General features: G+C 36.8%; 1 protein-coding gene across 1 annotated transcript in view; it reads left to right on the top strand.

Annotated features, from left to right (window-relative positions):
* The first annotated feature begins 419 nt into the window (after positions 1-419).
* Positions 420-11,066, top strand: part of MEIOB (meiosis specific with OB domains) — a 14,003-nt gene continuing 3,356 nt past the window's right edge. Inside the window, exons 1-8 of the mRNA XM_009894878.1 lie at positions 420-488; positions 3,816-3,873; positions 5,259-5,390; positions 6,144-6,216; positions 8,379-8,574; positions 9,069-9,169; positions 10,867-10,919; positions 11,006-11,061. Of these exons, the coding sequence (XP_009893180.1) occupies positions 420-488; positions 3,816-3,873; positions 5,259-5,390; positions 6,144-6,216; positions 8,379-8,574; positions 9,069-9,169; positions 10,867-10,919; positions 11,006-11,061 (738 nt within the window). The remainder of the gene's footprint in view (positions 489-3,815; positions 3,874-5,258; positions 5,391-6,143; positions 6,217-8,378; positions 8,575-9,068; positions 9,170-10,866; positions 10,920-11,005; positions 11,062-11,066) is intronic.

Below are 11,066 nucleotides of genomic sequence, written 5' to 3'. Positions count from 1 at the left end.
ATTAAAGTGGTTTGCAACCCATCGCTTTTCTTTCCTCCCATGTAAATGGCCTTTTATATACAAACTGCCTCATTAAATTCAGTTGGACTTCCCAGACAGGAGAAGGAGGGTAAATATTTTTCAGAGGCTGGTGCTAATGGAGTCATTTGAGCTGAATAAATAAATAAGATTTACAGATCTTTATTTGAGAAGCATAGGTAGAGTAGTTCTAGTAAAATTCATAACTTAGCCAAATACAAACAATAAAGAATTGTCTACTTCAGATGGCTTGAAATGCTTTTTATTGAAAACAGATGCTATTTAGGTCAAAACATTTGCGTTAAAAAATAACTTGTTATTCTCACTATGAATATTTTGAAGTGATTTGTTAAGATCTAAAAAAAAAATCTAAATTATTTTTCTCAAGTTACAGATAAAGAATGGCTTATTCTAGTTCAGCACGGGACTTTGTTGCACTTTCAGATCTGCATCCAAATCTTGCTCGTCCTGTAAGTCTCATAGACATAGTACTTTTGTTCTCAAATGAAATTGTATATGACTGTATTATATTACTGCAAAATTATGTAATTGATGTGTATTTAGATACTAATAGCATTAGTATAATTGTTAGATATAAAGTACCTTACCTTCTTTGTGTATAAACCAGCAAAATGAAAGTTGATGCTGTTGTTGTCCATAGTATGTGGATACCACAACTATAGATATTGACTGGACAATTCAATGTCTGAAAGTATCAGAGGCTTCTTTGTAATGTTTTAAATGGATGCTGAATTACTAAAGACATGTACAGAGTCAGCATTATGTAGTCACAATACATCTGTAACCTACAATAGTCTTTCACTGCAAGTTACGGACGTAGGGCCCAATCCTGCAGTCTTCACGTGTGCTCAATCCCTCTGAGCTAAATAACACAGTCCTGAATTATTCAAACAAAACTCTTGTTGAATGGTATAGTGTTTTAACTGGATAAAAATATCACAATTATATGTCAGATAGGATCTTTTCCATTTCTTTAGAACAAAAAGCAGGTTTTGCGGTTGTCAGTTTATAAGGAGCTAAGAATTTTGCTCGTGGGAGTACAGGAGAGTAGGATCAACCAAAAAGTAAACTTAAACAGCAAAGCTTTCTAGTTGGTAGATTCGTACAGATGTTTGAGTGTGATTTTTTTTGTTGTTGTTGTTGTCCTGATATGATTGAGGACCATCATCACTGGAGGACGAGCTGAACAGGGGAGTGTGCTGTAAAACTCAGTATTTTTCGCTTTTGGGTTTTACATGGTTGAATAAAAAATAGGAAGTCTGGGGAGTGGAATTTTTCATTCTTTGTTCTCCAAGATGATGTTTTAATATGGGATAGAGAAGACTACATTATTCTCTGTTGCAGTATTTCCCACTCTTCACTGTTGTAGCCTACCAGTGATAACGTGTCTTCTGAGTGTTCAGTGCTGCTGGGATTTGGAGCCTGGAGAACAAAACAGAGAGGCGGCATTTCCACATGGATGCACTGTGAGCTGCGGTGCGGTGTTACAGCCCTGTCCCCCCGTGCAGCTTAAAGTAGATGCACGTCTAGAGCTGTATGCCCCATGGAAGTCCTGATGCTTGTGTAGAGAGTGAAAACAAGGAGTTTCCCTGTTTCCACAGCTTTTTATTTGGGAGGGGCACAATTTAGCCCTTATTTTCATGTTTATTTTAAACAAGTGAAAGAGAAATCTCAGAAAAGGGATGAACTAGGAGGAGCTTTATATGCCCTCAACGCAGTATTGTATATTCTTTCCAACTTTTTATAAACTCCTGGTCTCCAGCAAAGCTAATTTAATCTGGCATTCACCGTTACTCTCAGAGTGATCCACTAATTCAGTTGAAAGCTTTTATTTTACAAATAAAACTAATCTTGAGTATTGCAATTAGCAACATATAGTAAAGAAAGTATTTTTTATAAAAAACTTATCCACTAGTAACTCATGATAAATAGATCAGTATGTGTTTAGGACACTAAAACAGCTGAGCACACATCATTCAAAGTATCAAAATGTCATATTTTTTTACTTGGCAGTTTATTGTTTTAAAGTGAAATAGATCAAAGTCCAAGAAACTTGCAGTGTGTTAATGCTGTAGTCTCATGATTCGGTTGAGCGGTCTTAAGCAATGCTTTGCCAAAAAAGGCAGTATGGTCCGCTTCCTCATTGCAGGCGTGTTCTGCTCCTCCTCTTGGTGAAACTAGTGCTTGTGTAGTTGCACAATAAGCTGATCAAGGAAATGGAAGTTTTTCTACCCGCTTCACACACACCCCCACCCCCCAAAAAAAAAGATAGTTTGCAGCCAGATCACTTCCTTCTGCCAGCTTGCTGTGCAGGCTTAGTGCTAATACGAGAGAGATTAATACATTCGCAGCAGGGACAGGGGAGGGCTCTTTTGGAGATTGCAGATTTACATCAGCTTAATTCATGTGAAGAGTCATCCTTAATTGTCAGTTCCTCTGACTGGTGGTGAGATGCAGGGTATGTTGCACTCTGATTTAATCAAAATGTTTGTTTCTTAGGAAACAAAGCCATAAATAGAAAAATAAAATCCTAATCTAAATTACTACATGTTGTTGGCAGATAGAAAATACTCTGTTAGAAAGACTGGAAGAACTAGGATATTACACTGTTGTACACATATGTCCTCTCAATGGGTTCATTTCCATCACCCTAGGATAAGACAGTTACCTTGCTCCATCTAGTGATTCAAAGTAAACTGGGAACACGAGATCTAATTTTTGAGCACGGCAAATTGTTACAGTGAAGTCACTCAGGCTGCATTGCTTTGTGAGTGGGGGCAAAACTCAGCCTGTGTTGATCCTTAAATTGTTACACTGCCCTTTACTAGCTGCCTGCTGTGGTTCCCCTGCTTGAATCAGAAAGTCAGGCAGTACTGCAAGTAAGTGCACATGTGAAGTGGAAGAGATGTGGGGCACCTCACGTTTTGAAGGATCCTTGCGGTATTGTAATGTCAGTCTCTCCTTCCAGTCCTTGTTACCATACAATTTTCATTGATTACCTCTTAAATTCCCAAACTAGCACTGCAATACCACTACACAGCTATATATTATCTATGTATCTATATTTTTTTTTTATCTCTCTCTCTCTCTCTCTCCCTGCGCGTGTTTGCTCTGAGTAGTTTTGTTTGACAATTGAGACTGGGGTGCTTTTGCGTAATAAATAAAGGCTTAGTGAAGCAGAATAAGAATTTTGGTTTGAATCATCAAAAAAGGTGATGGCCTAAGCTCCCTTTGTAGTCTGTTGAGAGACAGACAGCAAGAAAGAGGCTCCTATAGAAATTTATGTTGCTTAGATGAGGAAAAGATAAATGGCCCTTCCTGTGGATGTGCACGTGTGTATCTCGGTGCTGACAGCAGGGGAAACCTTGGACACTTAACTGTAAAATAAATCCTGTCCAGACTTTTCATGGTGCATTTAAGGAGATCTGAGACCCGTGTAGAGAGCGTGAAACAACAATATTGCTGCCTACCTGAGGAGAGATTGCTGTATAACAGCCAAAATTGTGAATGTTTTGGGTGAACTTTTGTCCTCCCATTGTCTTTACAAACAGAAACAGATGTATGTATTCTAATATTTTTATTAGTCACTCTTAAAGTAAAATTGTATGTTTATGTTTTAGTCCTTAGTTCATATGGTACTATGGAATAAATAGATTAAAATGATTACCAGTCAGAAATATGTTTATTATCATCAGTAGAGTACAAGTCCATGAAATCTAATTCATCATGTACATCTGTGTTTAATACTTGTATTCTATAATCTCTTTATTTTTTAGAATGTAATCGGTGTGGTTATTGGGAAAACAGATGTCAGAAGCTTTCCAGACAGAAAAAGTACAGTCCCTTTAAACTATTTTTACTTCATTTTCTTATACAGTATAATTTGGCATATATGACTGAAATCAATATTTAAATGATAAACAAACTTCTTAGTGTAAAATGTATAGAATAAAAATGTGCCAAAAAACCCCCAAAACAGTGTGTGTGTGAGAACCAAGATAAAAGAGCAGCATTAGTTTGGCTGAACCTTATCAATTAGAATTCGTTTGGAAAAACTCGGTCATGGAAGTGTTTTAGGGTCTGAAGAAGATGGTACCAGTATCAACCCACTATTATATAAATACCGCTGGAATTGATTCTGGTCCCTTCATATTCATTCTCTCTTAAAACAGAAATGTTAGGGAGATGTCTTGAGGACTGAAACAAGTAATTTCTGGTCTGAGTAGCACCAGCTTCATCTTAAGGTACACTCCTAAAGAAAAAATTGGAATAATACATTGTTAATACAGCATTAGTTGGAAATTGAAATAACGTATCTACAGCGTAGGGCTGATACAGACACTGTAAGGAAGTGTCTCCAGCCCTAGAGAGCCATTCCAGCTCTGTGTGCAGTGCTCAGTTCTTCTGTTGGCATTGTCATCATGCTGAGCTGCTCTAATGGTGAATTTTTAGAAGGAAGTCATCATTGTCACTGGAAACATTTCAACATAGTCTGAAAATGTGGTGTTCATATTTATGCGTCCATGGAACTACAGTCAGATTATGCTTACTGTATGCAGATCACTATACAGTTTTCATTGATAATTTGAAAATAACATATTGCCTAATGCTGTATGATCCATGGAAAACTTTGTTAATTAGCTGTAAGAGAAAAGAGAGTGCAGCATTTTCGAGACTGATACCCTCTTGACCATGAACTTCCCATAGAGCTGGAAACACTTTGTTTTATTCAGTTAAACCTCTTGGTACTATCTGGACAGGGATACTGTTTGTGGTCTGCAGCCTTGTATGTCATTGCAGTGGTCTCCTACATGGGCGCAGCCATCTAAAGGCAGGCTACCTGCTACAAAGTTTGGGCTAGTATGTACATAGTGTTGCATCATGCGTTAACCCTGTTTATGTGTTTGTCCATGCCTTCGATGTAGCATCGTACAGTTCTTTTATTTCTCTTGCATTAGAGCTGTAAGTTTATATGGTGCTGTGTAAATTTAAGTGGTGTATAGATAGGATGGCACAGGTACAATCACCGCAAGAGTTGTAGCCGTCCCCATTCATGAACACCGGTGTGCTTACTGAACAGTCTGCTGACCTCTAGTGGTACTCACCAGACTGCGGGTAATAAATGTAGGAAAACCTCGAAATAATAGTTTTTGTATACATATTCTAGATTGAAATCAAGCTGTGCTAATGAATTGTAACAGTGCTGTTTATTTTTGCAGACATTGGGTCTGAAAGATACACCTTCAGTTTTACTATTCGTGATTCACCGACTTATTTTATAAATGTAAATTCTTGGGGCAGAGAAGAATATATTAGATCACTTTCAGAAAGCTTTAGAGTTGGTGATTGTGGTAAGCCAGAGTTTATTCTTAACATGTTTCTGTTTGAATGTGTTTTTTTTTTCCAGTAAATCAGTGTTATGTGTTTGTGGTTTTGCTATATTTTTCTCTGAGGACTCAGAAAACAGTCTAATTGGAAACATCATTCAGTTATGTTAAGTATAAAGAGGAAAGGAATAAGATTTCAATGATTTAAATTCAAAACCAGTAAATATGTCAACAAAAAGGCCAGATACAAACCCACTGAATGCAGCCACCCAGAACTTACCTAGAGCTAATCAATCTAAATTCTTACATTAGATGAAGTTCTTATAAATTACGAAAAATAAAGTCTGTAAAGTAGTTTGGTGTTTTTCTTTGTTTTCATTTAGTTATAGATATGACTATGGTTGTTCATCAAAACACAACAAAAATCTTGTATTTATTTATGGTGTGTGCTTTTATCTTGTTAAGTTAATAGACATTGCTGCCCATGGTTGTTAGATCAGTGTTTGGATAAAACTTGTGACTATGAAGAGTATACACACAAGAACTCAGTGTCATTTTGTTTCCATTCAATGTCTTGAGGACTCCTGTGGGTCTTTGGCTATAATATGAGCTGTCTGGACAGATATGGTTTTCAGTATGAAAACATTTACCGGTAGTTACTGCACGTATCATTTCCTTTCCATACCAACCTCGAAAGCAACCATTTTAAAAAGCCACTTCTCTTTATATATATCTACATTCAGTTTTCTAACATTATTTATCAATGTTTTATTTTAGTTACAATTGAAAATCCTTTAGTTCAGTCAAAGGAAGCGGAAAGGGAAGAAAAATTCAACCCCATAACTCCTAGGTAAATTTAAAGCCTAGACTGGTAGTTCTTTCCAGGAAGATCAAAGTCAATACTTGCTTTAGTTGCCAGTGGATTGCACCAGCGTGCAATTGGTAGAAGTATTTGGGGTTAGTCGTCTTATGTGGCATACCTTCCTCCCTGTGTTCAACCATGTATGGTAAAGTAATCTCAAAAGAGAATCTGTTTCTCAGAATAGGGTCTTTGGAATTTTGTCCTAAAGTAATTATGCTCTTCGTATCTAAACAGAGTAAATCTCATTCTTTGAGTAAAGTCCACAAAAATTATTTGAAATTGATTTGATTTTGCTGAAGTGTTTTATGGAAGTTATGTTCTTATCAAAATCCATTCACGTGACATGTTTATCTAGAAGGTATTTTAATATGCTGCAATGCTATTCGTTACTCATTTGGTAAAGCATTGTCATTTCTTTTCTGTATCATGCAATGTATATATGTTGTCTTTCAGTGTATTATCTAAAATCAACAATTTCAACAGGTGTATGAAACTAACATGTTAATTATCTAAGATGTAGATGTTAGGTAGAGATATACTAATACACCTGTTCTTTAATTAGGGTTTCTTTCCTAATTGATCCTATTCTAATATTTTCAATCATATGGCTGTTAAAGGAGAAGCTGCTGCCTGAGCATTCACACCGCATCCAAGGAGATGTGTTCACTGCTCGGACCAGGGTTCCTTTGCAGCGGGTGACCCCAGTGAGCCCACGGGTACCCCTTTTGATTACACACACGTGCGTGCACACACACTCTCTCTGTCTCTCTCTCGGGTGCGCCCCCTTCTTCTTCAGGCTTGACCCTAGGTTTCCCACAGCAGAGTCTCAGGCGTCGGGTTTTATAAACATAAATAATTTAATTGAAAGGTTCCGCAGCAGGGTCAGCGCGGGCTGGGTGCCTCCAGAGAGGGATGTTGAACAAGGAAATCCCCAGGCAATTATACCCTTGCGATCTACACACCCGCCCCTCACGCGCTCTTCACACCATTTAGTCCAATGGTGATTTTTGGTCTGGGGTCTTCTAGGACCTTCTTGGATTCCTTCTCTGTGTCCAGCCAGACCGGCCCTTGACTGCTCTGCTCTTGCTGAGCTGCAGTCTCTGCTGGTTTATGCTTCTTGTGCACCTGCGCTCACTGGCAGAACATGGGGAACTGAAAAGTCCTGGACTTAAGGAAATCACTACCAAAACATCAGTGTGTTATGGACATTTTCCTCATACTAAAAGCCCAAACACAGCACTGTACCAGCTGCTAGGAAAATTACTAAGAAAATTAACTCTATTGCAGCCTAAAGGCTTCAGCAAATCTAGTTACTCATGCCAAGAAAAGCTAAGCAAACAGCATAAGTCACACCATATTATAAACCTAAGTAATTTATTGTAATTAAAATCTACTTATTTAAGCTAAAAAACTATCGCTCAACAATGGCAGTCATAAGAACATTGCATTTATGCACATTAAATTGGCAAGTTAGAAGTTTTATGTTCTTGCTTACTGATCATCTCTAAGCTTTGTAGCAAATATATAGCTGTAGTAGTTAGTAGTGTAGTAGTAGTTTTTACTTCCTGGCTAAACGGAAAGAAGTAAAAGTCAGGTAGAAACTTCACAGAGGAAAAGAGCTCCTCTCTAAAGCTATAGGTTTCATAAACATTTGTAAAATATATTTATCCAGAATATATTGAATATATCTTATTTCCACTGGCTAATAGTGCATTATAAATATTTCTTAGGTCATCGGACTATTACTTTAGAAAGTACCTTAGGAAATCCAGTCTGACTGTAGTAGTGTCTTCTTATGTCATGATGCCAAATTTTAGTTACCTGGATTACAGGCATTTCAGAACTTATTTTTAGTGATTGATAAGGGCTGAAAGACTTACAAATATGTATTGTACATTGCTAGCATTTCAATTCTAAATAAGTATAAAGTACACAATAATAAGTCTTCCGTAAGAGTAAAGTATATAATTTTTAAAAAATATTTTTAGAACAAATTAATTCAAACTTTTCCGTATCTTTAGAGAAAACAATAGAGGAATAAATCAGCAGTATTTTTTCTCATGTGAATTGAATCAACATTTTACACTGTTAATACATTGGTGAGCAAAATGTTGATCAATGATGTGATTTGTTTTGTGTATATTATCTAGTTGCTACAAATTATTGCTCAGTGAAAATCATTCCGTGGTCAAAACTTCTTCATGTTATGAAATGGACACCAAACTACTTTCTCTGTTGCATCTGCCTGTCAAGGATCCTCAGGATTATTATTCACTGGGTGATATCATTGCAAATGGACAAAGCCTGGATGGAAGAATCCTTAATGTGCTTGCAGCTGTAATGTCAGTAAGTTAAAAAGCCACAACAGAGTAGTGTTTTTCTACTTTACCATGGGTAAGTTAATTGGCTTAAGTGTGAATATGGATTTTTGGGACTCATAGTGGACGGGAATCGCTGGTTTTGTGTGTTTGCTTAGGTTGGCAGTCACTTCAGCTGAGTTATCATAACCATATGAGCTACTTAAGATTTTCATTAACATGAGGGTGGAAATTAAGGGAACGGAAATGTCCTACATCAGTTGTCTTTTTGAAATCATGCATGTGCAAACAGTAGATAACCTGAAAATATGCAAACTGCAGATTTTTATAAAACAAAATGTGTCCCTTTGTCTTGAAGTAAAATTACTGTTGTTAAACTTTTAGTGGTGTACGTGGGTTTGGGGGTATTTTTTAGTGATCTACGGGGTGTTTTCCCCCCTTTTTTTAACTCTTCTATTTTCTAGGATATCACTTTTTTTCTCCTGATTGAGGAAAAGTGACTGCTTCTCTTTCTTCTTAAAGGTTGGGGAACCAAAGTATTTTATGACTTCAGACAAAAGAAAAGGTCAGAGGTGTGAAGTAAAGCTGTATGATGAAACGGAGATATCTTTCCCAATAGTATGGTAAAATGTTTTTTAATTCACTAAAATATACAAATTAATGCAAGAGTAGGTAAAGTAATTATCTATAATACATATTGTTATAACACTATCTTTTAATTTAAACATATTGTTATTTGGGTGGCAACTGTGATGAGGCAGCAATGTACACCAAACAAAGGCTTAAAAAAAGAGAATCATTAGAGTAACCTTATATACATTGTCTAGTTTTATGACTTACTGACAGACTTCTAGCTCATGAATGGCAAAATGCAGCTTAGTTCCAAATAGTCACATTTTTTAATGTGGAAATTTGAACTAATTCAGGAAATGGCACTTAAGAACAGCTGCAAAGGCAGTACATTTCTTCCACAAACTATGGGGGAAAGGAGAGGAGCATGCTTCATTTTTAAAACCAAGCAGAATTAATAAGTAGAGTAGAAATAGGTTGAAATAGTTTTTAAATGTTTAAAATAGCACAGAAACATTCTGATACTATTTTGGCCATATTTTCAAACAGTATCCTATTTACAAACATGACTGTGTTCATGCCATTTATTCATGTAAACAGTGATTTATTTACACAGGAACATTTGCATTTTGCCCATGGCTTGTTCAATAAACTCATGGCTTATCTACGTGCATGGGTATGTGTGTATTCATTTGCGCTGGGTTTGCTGACTGTTGGTTGAAATGACCTTTGTTCCTTAGATAGGAATAGCAAGATAGCATTGCACTCCGTGTCCGAGTTAGAAACTGTGTTACCCTTCAGTGTAATGTTTAACACAGTTAATGTATACACGTGAACACTAATAAGCATCTATAGTGTGAAGATTTCTAGCCCTTGAGCTGCCAACAATGTTAATTTGCAGCAGCAGCTCTGGCACTCTTGTTTCAGTGCTGATATGTAGTGATACAGAGCTGTATACTTCAGGAGTCCTCAGAAGCAGAGACGAGGTGGTGTCACTGTGGTTACCCTAAACACTGCCTTTTGTGCCTTCATGGAGTCATAGGTAGAGGCAAAGATTCAGGAAATCCTTGAGCAACGGCATTGTAGTGAAGGTATTTCAGAGGCGTATATCTTAGATCTTTTTCCGAGGATTAAGAGAAAAACCCCACCAGAACGAAACTGCACTTTGGCAGTATTCTTGCCGTCCAAACTTACGAGGAACTGAATGAGATTTTATCAAAAGGCCTAACCATCACATTATCATTTTTGAGGGATACCGCTGACCTCACTCTAGTCTCATCATCCACAGTTACAAGGATTGCAGTGTTGGAAAGCAGGCTGAACATCTGGCATAGTGATGTGAGCAATTAAGTTGTTCCCACAGCAAAGCTTCAGCTGATAAGCAGTTATTTTAACTGTGATTTGCTTTAGTTAGAAATTACTTTGTCAAAGCTCTGAAATACACACAGTATTTTTCCAGGTATATTCTTCATTTAATCATTTTGAACAATCTAATAGCCCTTTATTTTATCCTGTTTGGCATGGGATAAAATAGGGGCTGTGTTAGACTGTACATAAAGCATCCTGGCTGGCTGCAAACTAGATGCCTGTGGATATACGTGGCATTTCATTTACATGTGTATGTAATAAAGGAGTTGTGTCCCCTTTGACCGATTTAATTATTACTATATTATTTAGTAGTTTAGTACTGAACAGTTTGACTGCTGTCTCAAAAATGTTTTGATACATTAACTTTTTTTTTTTAATTTAGTTGGGATAATGAATCTATCCAGCTTGCACAGAGTTGGATCCCACGAGAAACAGGTATAACAATCTGTGTTTTATGTTTTTATTGTAGTTCTTAACATGATACTTATTCTACAGTAAGAGGTGTTTTTTTTTGTGCACAGTAATATTTGCATCAGATGTGAGAATAAATTTTGACAAATTTAGGAACTGTATGACTGCAAC

Source organism: Charadrius vociferus, unplaced genomic scaffold (genome assembly GCF_000708025.1).
Source record: "Charadrius vociferus isolate BGI_N301 unplaced genomic scaffold, ASM70802v2 scaffold600, whole genome shotgun sequence".
Lineage (NCBI taxonomy): Eukaryota > Metazoa > Chordata > Aves > Charadriiformes > Charadriidae > Charadrius > Charadrius vociferus.
Note: the sequence above shows the minus strand (reverse complement) of the source record. Positions and strands in the feature narration are given on the sequence as shown.